The 18,802-nt window shown below is 39.6% G+C and overlaps 1 protein-coding gene across 1 annotated transcript in view; it reads right to left on the bottom strand.

Annotated features, from left to right (window-relative positions):
* VPS13C (vacuolar protein sorting 13 homolog C) overlaps positions 1 to 18,802 on the bottom strand; it is a 1,402,311-nt gene that overhangs the window by 503,757 nt on the left and 879,752 nt on the right. Inside the window, 1 exon segment of the mRNA XM_053719302.1 lies at positions 17,342 to 17,401. Within this exon segment, the coding sequence (XP_053575277.1) occupies positions 17,342 to 17,401 (60 nt within the window).

Here is an 18,802-nt window from a genome sequence, read left to right as displayed (position 1 = left end):
TATCAGCATCAACCTCTGAGACAGAAACCTCTGAACCAGAAGAACCATTATCAGTATCAGAATGATGATGTTCATTTAAAAATTCATCTGAAAAAAGAGAAGTTTTAAAAGACTTTTATGTAAACTAGAAGGAGAAATAACAGACATAGCCTTCTTAATGGATTTAAAAAATAAAATCTCTTATGTTTATCAGGAACACTCTGAAAATTAGATGTTGACGGAACAGCAACAGGTAATGTAACAAAACTAAAGGAAATTTTATCTGCATTAATAAGTTTGTCATGACATGCAATACAAACAACAGCTGGAGAAACAGATACCAAAAATTATAGCAGATACACTTAGCTTGGTAGCTCCAGCACTAGACAGCGATTTTCCTGTAGTATCTTCTGACTCAGATGCAACGTGAGACATCTTGCAATATGCAAGAGAAAAAACAACATATAAAGCAAAATTGATCAAATTCCTTAAATGACAGTTTCAGGAATGGGAAAAAATGCCAAAGAACAAGCTTCTAGCAACCAGAAGCAATGAAAAAATAAGACTTAAATAATGTGGAGACAAAAGCGACGCCCTTATTTTTTAGCGCCAAATAAGACGCCCACATTATTTGGCGCCTAAATGCTTTTGGCGCCAAAAATGACGCCACATCCGGAACGCCGACATTTTTGGCGCAAAATAACGTCAAAAAATGACGCAACTTCTGGTGACACGTATGACGCCGGAAACGGAAAAGAATTTTTGCGCCAAAAAAGTCCGCGCCAAGAATGATGCAATAAAATGAAGCATTTTCAGCCCCCGCGAGCCTAACAGCCCACAGGGAAAAAAAGAGTCAAATTTTTGAAGGTAAGAAAAAATGATTAATTCAAATGCATTATCCCAAATATGAAACTGACTGTCTGAAAAAAAAGGAAAGTTGAACATTCTGAGTCAAGGCAAATAAATGTTTGAATACATATATTTAGAACTTTATAAACAAAGTGCCCAACCATAGCTTAGAGTGTCACAGAAAATAAGATTTACTTACCCCAGGACACTCATCTACATGTTTGTAGAAAGCCAAACCAGTACTGAAACGAGAATCAGCAGAGGTAATGGTATATATAAGAGTATATCGTCGATCTGAAAAGGGAGGTAAGAGATGAATCTCTACGACCGATAACAGAGAACCTATGAAATAGACCCCGTAGAAGGAGATCACTGCATTCAAATAGGCAATACTCTCCTCACATCCCTCTGACATTCACTGCACGCTGAGAGGAAAACCGGGCTCCAACTTGCTGCGGAGCGCATATCAACGTAGAATCTAGCACAAACTTACTTCACCACCTCCATCGGAGGCAAAGTTTGTAAAACTGAATTGTGGGTGTGGTGAGGGGTGTATTTATAGGCATTTTAAGGTTTGGGAAACTTTGCCCCTCCTGGTAGGAATGTATATCCCATACGTCACTAGCTCATGGACTCTTGCTAATTACATGAAAGAAATATAAGTCTTCCAGACTCTATAATATATCTCCCTAGAAACGGATTTACGAGCCTGTAACATAGTATTAATCACAGAGTCAGAGAAAACCTCTTTGACTAAGAATCAAGCGTTCAATCTCCATACCTTTAAATTTAAGGATTTGAGATCCTGATGGAAAAAATGACCTTGTGACAGAAGGTCTGGTCTTAACGGAAGAGTCCACGGTTGGCAAGAGGCCATCCGGACAAGATCCGCATACCAAAAACCTGTGAGGCCATGCTGGAGCCACCAGCAGAACAAACGAGCATTCCTTCAGAATCTTGGAGATTACTCTTGCAAGAAGAACTAGAGGCGGAAAGATATAGGCAGGATGATACTTCCAAGGAAGTGACAACGCATCCACTGCTTCCGCTAGAGGATCCCTGGATCTGGACAGATACCTGGGAAGTTTCTTGTTTAGATGAGAAGCCATCAGATCTATTTCTGGAAGACCCCACATTTGAACAATCTGAAGAAATACCTTTGGGTGAAGAGACCATTCGCCCGGATGTAACGTTTGGCGACTGAGATAATCCGCTTCCCAATTGTCTATACCTGGGATAAGAACCGCAGAAACTAGACAGGAGCTGGATTCCGCCCATACCAGAATTCGAGATACTTCTCTCATAGCCAGAGGACTGTGAGTCCCTCCTTGATGATTGATGTATGCCACAGTAGTGACATTGTCTGTCTGAAAACAAATGAACGATTCTCTCTTTAGAAGAGGCCAAGACTGAAGAGCTCTGAAAATTGCACAGAGTTCCAAAATATTGATCGGTAATCTCACCTCCTGAGATTCCCAAACCCCTTGTGCTGTCAGAGACCCCCACACAGTTCCCCAACCTGTAAGGCTTGCATCTGTTGAAATTACAGACCAGGTCGGAAGAACAAAAGAAGCCCCTTGAACTAAACTATGGTGATCTGTCCACCACGTCAGAGAGTGTCGTACAATCGGTTTTAAAGATATTAATTGAGATATCTTTGTGTAATCCCTGCACCACTGGTTCAGCATACAGAGCTGAAGAGGCCGCATGTGAAAACGAGCAAAGGGGATCGCGTCCGATGCCGCAGTCATAAGACCTAGAATTTCCATGCATAAGGCTACCGAAGGGAAAGATTGTGACTGAAGGTTTCGACAAGCTGATATCAATTTTAGACGTCTCTTGTCTGTCAAAGATAGAGTCATGGACACTGAATCTATCTGAAAACCTAAAAAGGTTACCTGAGTCTGAGGAATCAATGAACTTTTTGGTAAATTGATCCTCCAACCATGATGTTGAAGAAACAACACAAGTCGATTCGTATGAGATTCTGCTAAATGTGAAGACTGAGCAAGTACCAAGATATCGTCCAAATAAGGAATACCACAATACCCTGTTCTCTGATTACAGACAGAAGGGCAACGAGAACCTTCGTAAAAAATTCTTGGAGCTGTATCTAGGCCAAACAGCAGAGCCACAAACTGGTAATGCTTGTCTAGGAAAGAGAATCTCAGAAACTGATAGTGATCTGGATGAATCGGAATATGCAGATATGCATCCTGTAAATCTATTGTAGACATATAATGCCCTTGCTGAACAAAAGGCAGGATAGTCCTTACAGTTACCAATTTTGAATGTTGGTATCCTTACATAACGATTCAATATTTTTAGATCCAGAACTGGTCTGAAGGAATTTTCCTTCTTTGGTACAATGAAGAGATTTGAATAATACCCCAGTCCCTGTTCCAGAACTGGAACTGGAATAATTACTCCAGTCAACTCTAGATCTGAAACACATTTCAGAAATGCTTGAGCCTTCGCTGGGTTTACTGGGACACGGGAAAGAAAAAATCTCTTTGCAGGAGGCCTTATCTTGAAGCCAATTCTGTACCCTTCTGAAACAATGTTCTGAATCCAAAGATTGTGAACGGAATTGATCCAAATTTCTTTGAAAAAACGTAATCTGCCCCCTACCAGCTGAGCTGGAATGAGGGCCGGACCTTCATGTGGACATAGGAGCTGGCTTTGATTTTCTAAAAGGCTTGGATTTATTCCAGACTGGAGATGGTTTCCAAACTGATACCGCTCTTGAGGATGAAGGATCAGGTTTTTGTTCCTTGTTGTGACGAAAGGAACGAAAATGATTATTACCCTTGAAAGAAAGGGAAAGCAGAGTAGACTTAGAAGACAGATCAGCATTCCAAGTTTTAAGCCATAAAGATCTTCTAGCTAAAATAGCTAGAGACATATACCTGACATCAACTCTAATGATATCAAAGATGGCATCACAAATAAAAATATTAGCATGTTGAAGAAGAATAAAAATGCTATGAGAATTATGATCTGTTACTTGTTGCGCTAAAGCTTCTAACCAAAAGATGAAGCTGCAGCAACATCCGCTAAAGATATAGCAGGTCTAAGAAGATTACCTGAACACAAGTAAGCTTTTCTTAGAAAGGATTCAATTTTCCTATCTAAAGGATCCTTAAAGGAAGTACCATCTGCCGTAGGAATAGTAGTACGCTTAACAAGAGTAGAGACAGCCCCATCAACTTTAGGGATTTTGTCCCAAAACTCTAATCTGTCAGATGGCACAGGATATAATTGCTTAAAACGTTTAGAAGGAGTAAAAGAATTACCCAAATTATTCCATTCCCTGGAAATTACTTCAGAAAAAGCACTAGGGACAGGAAAAACTTCTGGAATAACTACAGGAGATTTAAAAACCTTATCTAAACGTTTAGATTTAGTATCAAGAGGACCAGAATCCTCAATTTCTAATGCAATTAGGACTTCTTTAAGTAAAGAACGAATAAATTCCATTTTAAATAAATATGAAGATTTATCAGCATCAACCTCTGAGACAGAATCCTCTGAACCAGAAGAACCATTATCAGAATCAGAATGATGATGTCCATTTAAAAATTCATCTGAAAAATGAGAAGTTTTAAAAGACTTTTTATGTTTACTAGAAGGAGGAATAACAGACATAGCCTTCTTAATGGATTTAGAAACAAAATCTCTTATGTTATCAGGAACACTCTGAGTATTAGATGCTGACAGAACAGCAACAGGTAATGTAACAGTACTAAAGGAAATATTATCTGCATTAACAAGTTTGTCATGACAAAACAGTACAAACAACAGCTGGAGGAACAGATACCATAAGTTTACAGTAGATACACTTAGCTTTGGTAGCTCCAGCCCCAGGCAGCGATTTTCCAGAAGTATCTTCTGACTCAGTTTCAACGTGGGACATCTTGCAATATGTAATAGAAAAAACAACATATAAAGCAAAATTGATCAAATTCCTTAAATGACAGTTTCAGGAATGGGAAAAAAATGCCAGTGAACAAGCTTCTAGCAACCAGAAGCAATAAAAAATGAGACTTAAATAATGAGGAGACAATAGTGACGCCCATATTTTTTTAGCGCCAAAAATGACGCCCACATTATTTGGCGCTTAAATGCTTTTGGCGCCAAAAATGACGCAACATCCGGAACGCCGACATTTTTGCCGCAAAAGAACGTCAAAAATGACGCAACTTCCGGCGACACGTATGACGCCCGAAACAGAAAAAAAAAATTTGCGCCAAAAAAGTCAGCGCCAAGAATGACGCAATAAAATGAAGCATTTTCAGCCCCCGCGAGCCTAAGAGCCCACAGGGAAAAAGTCAAATTTTAAGGTAAGAAGAAAATTGATTTATTCATATGCATTAACCCAAATATGAAACTGACTGTCTGAAATAAGGAATGTTGAACATCCTGAGTCAAGGCAAATAAATGTTTGAATACATATATTTAGAACTTTATAAAAAAGTGCCCAACCATAGCTTAGAGTGTCACAGAAAATAAGACTTACTTACCCCAGGACACTCATCTACATGTTGTAGAAAGCCAAACCAGTACTGAAACGAAAATCAGCAGAGGTAATGGCATATAAATAAGAGTATATCGTCGATCTGAAAAGGGAGGTAAGAGATGAATCTCTACGACCGATAACAGAGAACCTATGAAATAGACCCCGTAGAAGGAGATCATTGAATTCAAATAGGCAATACTCACATCCCTCTGACATTCACTGCACGCTGAGAGGAAAACCGGGCTCCAACCTGCTGCGGAGCGCATATCAACGTAGAATCTAGCACAAACTTACTTCACTACCTCCATAGGAGGCAAAGTTTGTAAAACTGATTTGTGGGTGTGGTGAGGGGTGTATTTATAGGCATTTTGAGGTTTGGGAAACTTTGCCCCTCCTGGTAGGAATGTATATCCCATACGTCACTAGCTCATGGACTCTTGCTAATTATATGAAAGAAATACATGTCTAGAAAAGTGAATCTCAGGAACTGTGTATAGGGATATGCAAATAAACAAATGTTAGGTCTATTGTAGATATAAACTAACCCTCCTGCCCTAAGGGACATAAAGTGTGAATAGTCACCATTTTGAAATAAGGAACTTTCAGGAATTTGTTCAATATTTGGAGATCCAAAAAGTGGCAGATAAGTTTCTTTGGTACTATAAAGAGATTTAAATAAAACCCCTTGTTTTATTCTGAAGTTGGACTGGAGTAATCCCTCACACTAATTTCTGATCTCTCACATAAGCCAAGATCTCAAGGTACTCAAGAAAGATAGAATTTTCCACAAGGAGGCCTTGAACAAAAACTTATTCGATACCCCGGGGGAATGATTTGCAATAGACAGGGATAAAAAGTCAAAAAGAGATTCACTACACAACTATAAAAGGATATTAAATAGATTTCTTTAAATAAGGTAAGGATTTCCTTTCACATATAAAAAAGAACAAAAACAATAATGCAATATTGTCACAGTCCGCGTTAAAAGTACTGATTGACAAAACCCTGTGTCCTCTTGTGACAACTATTAAACAGGAAGTTCAATCCAATGACCGTTTCACCAGACACTGCTGGCTTATTCAAGGATAGTTTGTCTTTCCACTTGCTTCCTTATGTATCCGTAGGGGTTTTCTGATTGGAGGTCTTTAATTGTTAATCAAAACACATTTGTGTATTGCATCTGGTTTGTATATGTATTGAAAATAGCATATAATATACATCCAATGATAACAATACAAATTCTAACTTAAAAAAAACATAATTTATGCTTACCTGATAAATTTATTTCTCTTGTAGTGTGTTCAGTCCACGGGTCATCCATTACTTATGGGATATATTATCCTTCCCAACAGGAAGTTGCAAGAGGATCACCCAAGCAGAGCTGCTATATAGCTCCTCCCCTCACATGTCATATCCAGTCATTCGACCGAAACAAGACGAGAAAGGAAAAACTATTGGGTGCAGTGGTGACTGGAGTTATAATTTAGAATTTAGAACCTGCCTCAAAAAGACAGGGCGGGCCGTGGACTGAACACACTACAAGAGAAATAAATTTATCAGGTAAGCATAAATTATGTTTTCTCTTGTTAAGTGTGTTCAGTCCACGGGTCATCCATTACTTATGGGATACCAATACCAAAGCTAAAGTACACGGATGAAGGGAGGGACAAGGCAGGAACATTAAACAGAAGGAACCACTGCCTGTAGAACCTTTCTCCCAAAAACAGCCTCCGAAGAAGCAAAAGTGTCAAATTTGTAAAATTTGGAAAAAGTATGAAGTGAAGACCAAGTTGCAGCCTTGCAAATCTGTTCAACAGAGGCCTCATTTTTAAAGGCCCAAGTGGAAGCCACAGCTCTAGTGGAATGAGCTGTAATTCTTTCAGGAGGAAGCTGTCCAGCAGTCTCATAGGCTAAACGTATTATGCTACGAAGCCAAAAAGAGAGAGAGGCAGTCGAAGCCTTTTGACCTCTCCTCTGTCCAGAGTAAACGACAAACAGGGAAGAAGTTTGTCGAAAATCTTTAGTTGCCTGTAAGTAGAACTTCAGGGCACGGACCACGTCTAGATTATGCAAAAGACGTTCCTTCTTTGAAGAAGGATTAGGACACAATGATGGAACAACAATCTCTTGATTGATATTCCTGTTAGAAACAACCTTAGGCAAAAACCCAGGTTTAGTACGCAGGACTACCTTGTCTGAATGAAAGATCAGATAAGGAGAATCACAATGTAAGGTAGATAACTCCGAGACTCTTCGAGCCGAGGAAATAGCCATCAAAAACAGAACTTTCCAAGATAAAAGCTTAATATCAATGGAATGAAGGGGTTCAAACGGAACACCCTGAAGAACTGTAAGAACCAAGTTTAAGCTCCACGGAGGAGCAACAGCCTTAAACACAGGCTTAATCCTAGCCAAAGCCTGACAAAAAGCCTGGACGTCTGGATTCCCTGCCAGACGCTTGTGTAAAAGAATAGACAGAGCAGAAATCTGTCCCTTTAGTGAACTAGCGGATAAACCCTTTTCTAAACCCTCTTGTAGAAAAGCCAATATCCTAGGAATCCTAACCTTACTCCATGAGTAACTCTTGGATTCACACCAATATAAATATTTACGCCATATCTTATGGTAAATTTTTCTGGTAACAGGTTTCCGAGCCTGTATCAATGTATCAATAACCGAATCCGAAAACCCACGCTTTGATAGAATCAAGCGTTCAATCTCCAAGCAGTCAGTCTCAGAGAAATTAGGTTTGGATGGTTGAAAGGACCCTGAATTAGAAGGTCCTGCCTCAGAGGTAGAGACCATGGTGGACAGGACGACATGTCCACTAGGTCTGCATACCAGGTCCTGCATGGCCACGCAGGCGCTATCAGAATCACCGATGCTCTCTCCTGTTTGATCCTGGCAATCAGTCGAGGTAGCAATGGAAAAGGTGGAAACACATAAGCTATGTTGAAAACCCAAGGGGCTGCAAGTGCATCTACCAGCACCGCTCCTGGATCCCTTGACCTGGATCCGTAAGGAGGAAGCTTGGCGTTCTGGCGAGATGCCATAAGATCCAGATCCGGTTTGCCCCAACAACGAATCAGTTGAGCAAATACCTCCGGGTGTAGTTCCCACTCCCCCGGATGAAAAGTCTGGCGACTTAGAAAATCCGCTTCCCAGTTCTCCACACCTGGGATGTAGATCGCTGACAGGTGGCAAGAGTGTGACTCTGCCCAGCGAATTATTTTCGAGACTTCCAACATCGCTAAGGAACTCCTGGTTCCCCCTTGATGACTGATGTAAGCCACAGTCGTGATGTTGTCCGACTGAAACCTGATGAACCTCAGTGTTGCTAACTGAGGCCAAGCTAGAAGAGCATTGAATATTGCTCTTAATTCTAGAATGTTGATTGGTAGGAGTTTCTCCTCCTGAGTCCACGATCCCTGAGCCTTCAGGGAGTTCCAGACTGCTCCCCAGCCTAGAAGGCTGGCATCTGTTGTTACAATCGTCCAATCTGGTCTGCGAAAGGTCATTCCTTCGGACAGATGAACCCATGACAACCACCAGAGAAGAGAATCTCTGGTCTCCTGGTCCAGATTTAGCAAAGGGGACAGATCTGAGTACTCCCCGTTCCACTGACTTAGCATGCATAGTTGCAGCGGTCTGAGATGCAGGCGCGCAAATGGCACTATGTCCATTGCCGCGACCATCAAGCCGATTACTTCCATACACTGAGCTACTGATGGGCTTGGAATGGAGTGAAGGGCATGGCAAGCATTGAGAATCTTTGATAACCTGGACTCCGTCAGGTAAATCTTCATCTCTACAGAATCTATAAGAGTCCCTAGAAAAGGAACCCTTGTGAGCGGTAACAGAGAACTCTTTTCCACGTTCACTTTCCATGCGACCTCAGAAATGCTAGAACTATCTCTGTATGAGACTTTGCATTTTGAAAACTTGACGCTTGAATCAGAATGTCGTCTAGGTACGGAGCCACCGCTATGCCTCGTGGTCTTAGTACCGCCAGAAGTGAGCCCAGAACCTTTGTAAAGATTCTCGGGGCCGTAGCTAACCCGAAGGGAAGAGCTACAAACTGGTAATGCCTTTCTAGAAAGGCAAATCTTAGGTACCGATAATGATCTTTGTGAATCGGTATGTGAAGGTAGGCATCCTTTAAGTCCACTGTGGTCATATATTGACCCTCTTGGATCATGGGCAGGATGGTCCGAATGGTTTCCATCTTGAACGATGGAACCCTTAGGAATTTGTTTAAGATTTTTAAGTCTAAGATTGGTCTGAAGGTTCCCTCTTTTTTGGGAACCACAAATAGATTTGAGTAAAACCCTTGTCCTCGTTCCGTTCGCGGAACTGGGTGGATCACTCCCATCACTAAGAGGTCTTGTACACATTGTAGAAATGCCTCTTTCTTTACTAGGTTTGTTAATAACCTTGACAGATGAAACCTCCCTTGTGGAGGAGAAGTTTTGAAATCCAGAAGGTATCCCTGAGATATAATCTCCAACGTCCAGGGATCCTGTACATCTCTTGCCCAGGCCTGGGCGAAGAGAGAAAGTCTGCCCCCCACTAGATCCGTCTCCAGAGAGGGGGCCCTGTCTTCATGCTGTCTTAGGGGCGGAAGTAGGCTTTCTGGCCTGCTTGCCCTTGTTCCATGACTGGTTGCCTTTACAACCCTGTCTGTAACGAGCAGTAGTTCCTTCCTGTTTTGGAGCGGAGGAAGTTGATGCTGCTCCTGCCTTGAAGTTACGAAAGGCACGAAAATTAGACTGTTTGGCCTTTGATTTGGCCCTGTCCTGAGGAAGGGTGTGGCCCTTACCTCCCGTAATGTCAGCAATAATTTCCTTCAAGCCGGGCCCGAATAAGGTCTGCCCTTTGAAAGGAATGTTCAGTAGTTTAGACTTAGAAGTTACATCTGCTGACCAGGATTTAAGCCATAGCGCCCTGCGCGCCTGTATGGCGAATCCGGAATTTTTAGCCATAAGTTTGGTTAAATACACTACGGTATCCGAAACAAACGCATTTGCCAGTTTAAGTGTTCTAACTTTGCTCAAAGTCTCATCCAATGGTGCTGTGCGAATCGCCTCTTCCAGAGACTCAAACCAGAATGCCGCTGCAGCCGTGACAGGCGCAATGCATGCAAGAGGCTGCAATATAAAACCTTGTTGAACAAACATTTTCTTAAGGTAACCCTCTAATTTTTTATCCATTGGATCTGAGAAAGCACAGCTATCCTCCACCGGGATAGTGGTACGCTTGGCTAAAGTAGAAACTGCTCCCTCCACCTTAGGGACCGTCTGCCATAAGTCTCGTGTGGTGGCGTCTATAGGGAACATTTTTCTAAATATCGGAGGAGGGGAAAAGGGCACACCGGGTCTATCCCACTCCTTACTAATAATTTCTGTAAGCCTTTTTGGTACAGGAAAAACGTTAGTACACCGGTACCGCATAGTATCTATCCAACCTACATAATTTCTCTGGGATTGCCACCGTGTCGCAATCATTCAGAGCCGCTAACACCACCCCTAGTAACATGCGGAGGTTCTCAAGCTTAAATTTAAAATTTGAAATTTCTGAATCCGGTCTCCCCGGATCAGAACCGTCACCGACAGAATGAAGCTCCCCGTCCTCATGTTCTGCAAATTGTGACGCAGTACCAGACATGGCTCTCGTGTCATCAGCGCGCTCTGTCCTTAACCCAGAGCTATCGCGCTTGCCTCTTAATTCGGGCACATTGTATAATACTTCTTTCATAACATTAGCCATATCATTTAAAGTGATTTGTAAGGGCCTTGATGTACTTGGCGCCTCAATCTTACGCACCTCCCGAGCGGGAGACGCAGGTACTGACACGTGAGGAGAGTTAGACGGCATAACTTCCCCCTCGTTGTCTGGTGATAATTTCTTTATCGGTACAGATTGACTTTTATTCAAAGTAATATCAATACAATTGGTACACATATTTCTATTGGGCTCCACATCGGCTTTTGAACATAATGAACAAGCAGATTCCTCTGTATCAGACATGTTTAAACAGACTAGCAATGAAGCTAGCAAGCTTGGAAATCACTTTCAATAAGTTTACAAGCAATATAAAAAACGCTGCAGCGCTTTTAAAATACAGTTGAATAACAAGGAAAACTAATTCAGTTATAGTCAACAATTCTTAACGAGAAAAGTATTAATTAGCAGAGGATTGCACCCATTAGCAAAAGGATGATTAACCCCTCAATACCCAAAAAACGGATATCAAATTAAGATTTAACGCTTTTATCACAGTCAAACACACTGTCACAGATCTGCTGTGACTGATTACCTCCCTCAAAAACGAATTTTGAAGACCCCTGAGCTCTCTAGAGACGTCCTGGATCAAGGAGGAAGAAACAGGAAGACTGTGCTAGAATTTTAACTGCGCAACAAGGCGCTAAAACAAGGTCCCTCCCACTCATATTACAACAGTGGGAGACCTGATATAACGGTTTCTATGCAGAAAATACGTTAGCCATGTGGAAAAAAATCCTGCCCAAAAAGATTTATCACCAAAGTACCTCACAAAACGAACATGCCAGTAAACGTTTTAAAAACAACATTTTGAATGTCATGCAAAGTTATCACTAAGCCTGCTACCAGTCGCTTCCACCGCAAATAAGGCTTAAACATTATTTCAGTATTAACAGTATTTTCTCAGTCAAATTCTAGTCCCTAGAAAATAACTCAACTGCGCATACATTTATCAGCCTGATACCAGTCGCTACTACTGCATTTAAGGCTGTACTTACATCATATGGGTAACAGCAGTATTTTCTTAGTCAATTCCATTCCCAGAAAATAATGTACTGCACATACCTCATTTGCGGGGGACCCAGCATGCTATTCCCCTCTTTCTGAAGTTACCCTACTCCTCAGAATGTCGAGAACAGCCAGCGGATCTTAGTTACGTCTGCTAAGATCATAGAAAAACGCAGGCAGATTCTTCTCCAAATACTGCCTGAGATACAAAAAACGGCACACTCCGGTGTCATTTTAAAATAACAAACTTTTGATTGAAGAATAATTAAGTAAAAACTCCAACTCCTCTCGCGACCTCCTTCTTTGTTGAGAGTTGCAAGAGAATGACTGGATATGACATGTGAGGGGAGGAGTTATATAGCAGCTCTGCTTGGGTGATCCTCTTGCAACTTCCTGTTGGGAAGGAGAATATATCCCATAAGTAATGGATGACCCGTGGACTGAACACACTTAACAAGAGAAACAATATTGTATGCAATATTTTGTGCCCAATTTATTTTCCATTTTTGTTATCAATCTAACTTCAAATTTCATCATAAGTCTCTCAAATATGATCCCCTTTTAAATAAAATCCATGTAAGTTGCTGATCGTCTTTGCAATAATCAAATCTTTTTATAATTAACCAGCCCTTATTGAAAAAACATTTGTTTCTCTCTTCTTAGTGGTCATATCTATGACAAAAATAAAATGTTGATGTTACAAGCCTATTTTTACTCACGTTGGCATTGTATATAACTATATTAAAAAAAAAAAATGAAAACCTTTTGCCTGACCAAGATTGGGGTTGAAGCCTTTTCCCTGGATTCCAGGGTAGAATAAGAACCATTAGACCAACTGGCTCCTATAAAATACATATTTTCAACCATAACTTTTAAATTACATTTTTCCATTTTCGTTTCTATCCCCATTTAACATATTCATACCTGTACTTATCTGTCATTGTTTTTCTTAAGTATCCTGAACAGATCCCTCCAAACCTCTCGAAAGAGACAGATCAGGTATAAGGGCTGCAAAATCATGCAGTCTTCAGAGCTGGGGTAGAGTTCTTGGACTATTGGTTTTTAGACCAAGAAGAATTAAGACTTTCAGAAGGAATTAGAATAGCCAGACCACTGGGCAGAGAGGGATAGCTTTCTGAAACTTAAATTGCCATAAGGTACGAAAACACCCAGCAGATCTAAGCTTACACTTAAGATTTCTTATACTGGGGGAAAAAAACTAACTTAGCACCAGTGACTGTGGCAATAATAGCATTCAGACCAGGCCAAAACAAATATTTACCCTGAAAAGGGATAGAAAGCAGTCTGCACTTAGAAACCATATCAGTAGACCAAGACTTAAGCCACAAGGCTTGCCTAGCTAAAACAGCTAATACAGTATTCCTAGAATTAAAGGGACAGTCAACACCAGAATTTTTATTGTCTAAAAAGAAAGATAATCCCTTTATTACCCATTCCCCAGTTTTGCATAACCAACACAGTTATAATAATAAACATTTTACCTCTGTGATTACCTTGTATCTAAGCTTCTGCTGACTGCCACCTTATTTCAGTTATTTTGACAGACTTGCATTTTAGCCAATCAGTGCTTACTCCTAGGTCACTTCACGTGCATTAGCTCAATGTTATCTATATCAAACACATGAACTAATGCCCTCTAGTGGTCAAAATGCATTCAGATTAGAGGCAGTCTTCAAGGTCTAAGAAATTAGCATATGAACCTCCTAGAATTAGCTTTCAACTAAGAATACCAAGAGAACAAAGCAAAATTGGTGATACAAGTAAATTGGGAAGTTGTTTAAAATGACATTCCCTATTTAAATCATGAAAGTTTTTTTTGGACTTGACTGTCCCTTTAATGCAAATAATTTCCACTGTCACAATACAAATAAAGGATTTTTTTTAATACAACCGTGAAACTCACCCAGATTGGCTTAATCAGAAACAGAGATTATCACACCAAACAGTGGTGGCAGTAGGCTACACTGACTGCAGGTCTAAACATAAAACCTTGTACCTATGGTCTTGAGGTTTTCCCATTAAACTTCACCTGAATGATACCTGTGGTGCTGTCACTATTTTCATCAATTGGCTAAACATAAAATCTAAAAAGCTGAAAGGATCACCTATGAAATCCTTCAAGTTTTCTATCTAAAGGATCCTTAAAAGAGGAACAAACCTCCAAAGGAATAGTGGTACACCTGACAAAAGTAACTGTGTCTACCTTAGGAACAGTTTCCGAGATCACTGTATTAACAGAAGGGAGAGGAAACCTAGGCATACATTTTGTAGATGGATCAAAAGGAATACTTGGCTTCTGCAATGCCTTACAAAAAAATTCAGAAACTGAACCATGTACGGGAAAAGGGAAAGGTTGCTTAGGAACTGGCTTAATTTTTTTTTATCAATCCTCTTAAAAGGTTGCTTGACTGTAGCAGTCAGTCCTCTACCTCTAAAGCAATTACAACTTCCAGCAATAAAGGCATGAATATGCTCAAGCTTGAAATTAAAAGACACATCCTCTGCCACAGCAGCATGGTCCTGAGACTCAGAGAGACTATCCTCAGAAACTCATCAGAGTCAAAGACACCCCTATCATTAATGGGTAACTTAGAGTGGCCACTCCTAAGGGAAGTCCCTGATGAGCTAAGGATCACCTTAAAGTCCTTGCAAACGTCTGCGCTTAACAGCTGGAGGCAAGCAAGCTAAAATCTCATTAATAGCAGAGTGAATATAATCCTTAAAGGGACAGAAACATCAAAAATAAACTTTCATGGTTTAGATAGAGCAAACAATTGTAAATAACTTTCCAAATAACTTATCTAATTTGCTTTGTTCTCTTGGTAGCCTTAGTTGAAATGCATACCCAGGTACACTCAGCAGCATCAATGGACTACTGGGAGCTAGCTGCTTTTTGGAGGCTATGTATATATGACTCTTGCCATTGGCTCAGCCTTTGTGTTCAGCCAGCTCCCAGTAGTGCATTGCTCCTTCTCCTACAAATGATACCAAGAGAATTAAGCAAATTTGATAATAGAAGTAAATTGGAAAGTTGTTTAAAATGGTGTGCTCTATCTGAATCTTGAAAAATGTTGGGTTACATGTCCCTTTAAGTTTTGCAGAAAGTTCAGTTGAACTCTGAGAGCAACTCTGATAAGGTAAAAACCCTTGCACCCTCTGAAGCGCAGTAAAACCCTGTTTAGGATTAGCAATAGACTCAGCACATTAGATACAAAGCTGAACAGGGACCACACCTAGGAATCCTTACAAAGCAAACACAAACTAGAAGGGGTTAAATTAACAGAGGCCTGAGTTGCACTAGTTTGTTTCATAGTACCAGTAAAATAGCTTAAAGGGACATTAAAGCCACATTTTTCTTTCATTATTCAGATATAGAATGTCATTTTTATTACCTTTACAATTTATTTATATTATCTAATTTGTTAAGTTTTCTTTGTATCCTTTGCTGACAAGTATACCTAGGTAGGCTCAGAAGCTGCTGATTGGTGGCTGCACATACATGCATCTTTCATTGGCTTTCATCTAACTCTGAGTAATACTTTGCTGCTAATTCATCAAAGAATAACAAGAGAATGAAGTAAATTAGATACTAGAAGTAAACTGGAAAGTTGTTTAAAATCGTATGTTCTATCTGAATCATGAAAGAAAAAAAATTGGGTTTCATGTACCATTAAGTATCAGAGATAGAGTAAAGCTAATAGGCAGTATAAAGCACAATAGATAGTATATAGCACACAAATAGTTAACCCCCGAAGGAAAGAAAAGGTACAATGTAAAACGGATTAACCCTTAGAAGTTAAACAGTAACAAACATAAGGTACTGTTAAAATAAGTGCTGAAAAAACTGTAAAAACAATAAAAAGGCTTAAATAGCAAATAACAGCGCATAAAGGGTTAAATACAATTTGTACCTTAAATTTGAAGCCAAACTCTGATGATTAAAGTGCCTTACCACCTCTACTGGTCCTGAGAGCCTTCATACACACTGAGAATGTTACAGCAACACAGAAAAGGAAAACAAAAAGAAACCTAAAACTGCTGATGGTGAGCACTAAAACTAAAAAACATGAAGGTAACAAGCAGAAATTTAGTGCAGGTGAAGAAACATACTGTGTATTATTCAGAAACAACTTCTGAGCATGCTAAGTAGAACGTGCTAAATGTAAAGCAACAGTAACATCAAAAACAAAGCTTTTTAAAAGTGCTATAAACTGCTAATATGAGGTTTATGGTGTGTGTGTGTGTATGTATGTGTGTGTATATACAGTATATATATATATATATATATATATATATATATATATATATATATATATATATATATATATACACATACACAGACTATGTGAAGCCTGTGAACATGTTCACACTAATAGCGGAGGGTTACGAAGGTGCAGGTACTTACCTCTCAGCACCTCCATCCACTGTGCTTACTTCAACTGCAGCACCTTTCTTCCAGTAAAATAGCCCATGCTAGGCAGTGCAAGCACAATGCCATGGATCTAAGTTAGTAACAGCATCTCAACCCAGAGGATTTGTGGACAAGTCCACATTTCACCTGGGGAGGGGGCTGTGGATCCACAACAAGAAGTTCATATAGACCAGCGGATTGGTGAACAAGTTCAGATTCAACTTGGAAATCCTGCAACATTTCTTCACTGAGAAGAGACCTTTCAATATCTGGCTTCTTGTCTGCCACTCTGAACATCAAATTACTTTGAGGAAGATTCAGGACTCAGATCAGCTAGAGGATCCCTTTTCAAATGATGGGTAGATCTTGCACTTCACTTTAACCTTACTCCTCATCAAGTAAGGCAAATAAAATAACTAAGGATTATGGGAAGTGGGAGAGATTTAAAGCTCTGGTGTGTTGGGGTGTCTTTTGCCTTCTCCTAATTGTCAGGTGGGGAATATTCCCATATGTGATGACTCATGGACTCTCACCATCCGATGAAAAAAAGTGTCAGACACTTATTAGTATTTTTAATTAGCATAATTAATTTAATAGCCTAGTAAAATAACAATCAATAAAGTTCAAACATCTGTGGTGTTCAGAGTGGTTATGTGCTTTAGCTTCATACGCAGCCTTGCATGTAAAGCTTGACACTATCTCTTTGTAGGTAGATAATCAAAAGGGTCAACTACACTTTCCTTTGAAAAGTTATTAGACTAACAGTTACTTACAGTCAGCGTCTGCTCTGTATTTTTGTGGAAAGCTTTAAAATTTGGCCCATTTCGATCAGCCTGTAAAAAAATAAAAAAGAATATGCAATTACTTTTAAAATTAAAAATACATAGTTTCTCTAAAGGATACATCAGCCTCTTCTCAGTCAATTACAGTCACAGTTACCCAGCATTTATGATGGTGGCTGAATTAAAAAAATCATGCTTGCAATCCCTTTTCCCCAGTCACTCATTAACTCCATACACAATCAGTGCCATGTGGTCAAATTTATCATTCTTCCATATTAAGCAGTTTTAGTTTAGTTCACTCTCTTACCCACCACAGAAGACACTTTTTAGAGACCAACACTTGATTATTCCCAGAGGTCTTCTGCCCTCCAGCTTGGGAACATTTCCTAGCATTTCTAAAGTGTTCTCTGCAAGTTCCTTAAATTAGTAAAGACTGCTATCAGCTTCCGCTGCCTTTAGATTCCTTTCTTAGGGATAAAAAATGCTCGGGGACATGTATTTTCTCAGTTTTCTTTGCGGAGATCTTACAAACGCATTGCTAGGTATGAAGATTCAATAGTGTGCCTATGGTTTAAGCCTAAGAAAGTAAATACACTTCTTCTGGATCCTTCTACCTCCTGTAGATATTACATTGCATTCAAATCTAAATATGCTTATAGAATAGAATGTTACTTAAAAATATAAATACTTGCAGCTAGTTATTATGATGATAAAGGAAAAAATTGTTTTTTTCTCAGGAGGTACATATGAGGCTATTAATTTTAGGTTTAATACAAAAATAGTACTTGCAGATATATACAATTATTCACACTCAAAGTTGTTAAAACATATTCAGGTAATGAAAGGATATACTGCCTTGTACTTGTTTGAAGACAGTAGAGAAACCATAAAGAAGTCTTTGAGTATTTAATCTAAGTAAGAGGTTAACAAAGATCCTTAGATGAACCCAGACCCTTGTTGACAAAGATGTTACTAGCTCAAAAGCAGGAGAAACAAACTGATACTAGAAGATTTTTTTTTTTTTTTAAATATTTTTATTGAGGTTTGAAAAAGGCTTACAAAATTCTTGAAATCAAGATAATATTTAAACAAAACAGTATCAGAATACAATCTTAACAGAGTTTAACGTGCCTTACAGTCTTCGAGCCTTCTGGTGGTCGCAAGGGGCCTCTTTTGGATCCCTTGATCTTCATAAAACAATATAAGGCTCCCACGGAGTATAAGAGACCACTCATGGATCTCGTTTAGTAAACCTCAGTTTTATAAAGAGTAGTGTGAACAATTTAGATAAACTATAGGGAAGGGGTTAAAGAAGGTGATAGGAAGAGAGGAATGGGGGAGAGAATGAGGAGGTGGTGTTGCTGTACTTGGTGAGGTAGTTGTCAACTACTTTTCCTTTAGTTAAGACAGGTTGACTCGTTTAGGATTCTGTTTAGACAATTAGGGTTTCAT

This window comes from Bombina bombina, chromosome 6 (genome assembly GCF_027579735.1).
Source record: "Bombina bombina isolate aBomBom1 chromosome 6, aBomBom1.pri, whole genome shotgun sequence".
Taxonomy (NCBI): domain Eukaryota; kingdom Metazoa; phylum Chordata; class Amphibia; order Anura; family Bombinatoridae; genus Bombina; species Bombina bombina.
Note: the sequence above shows the minus strand (reverse complement) of the source record. Positions and strands in the feature narration are given on the sequence as shown.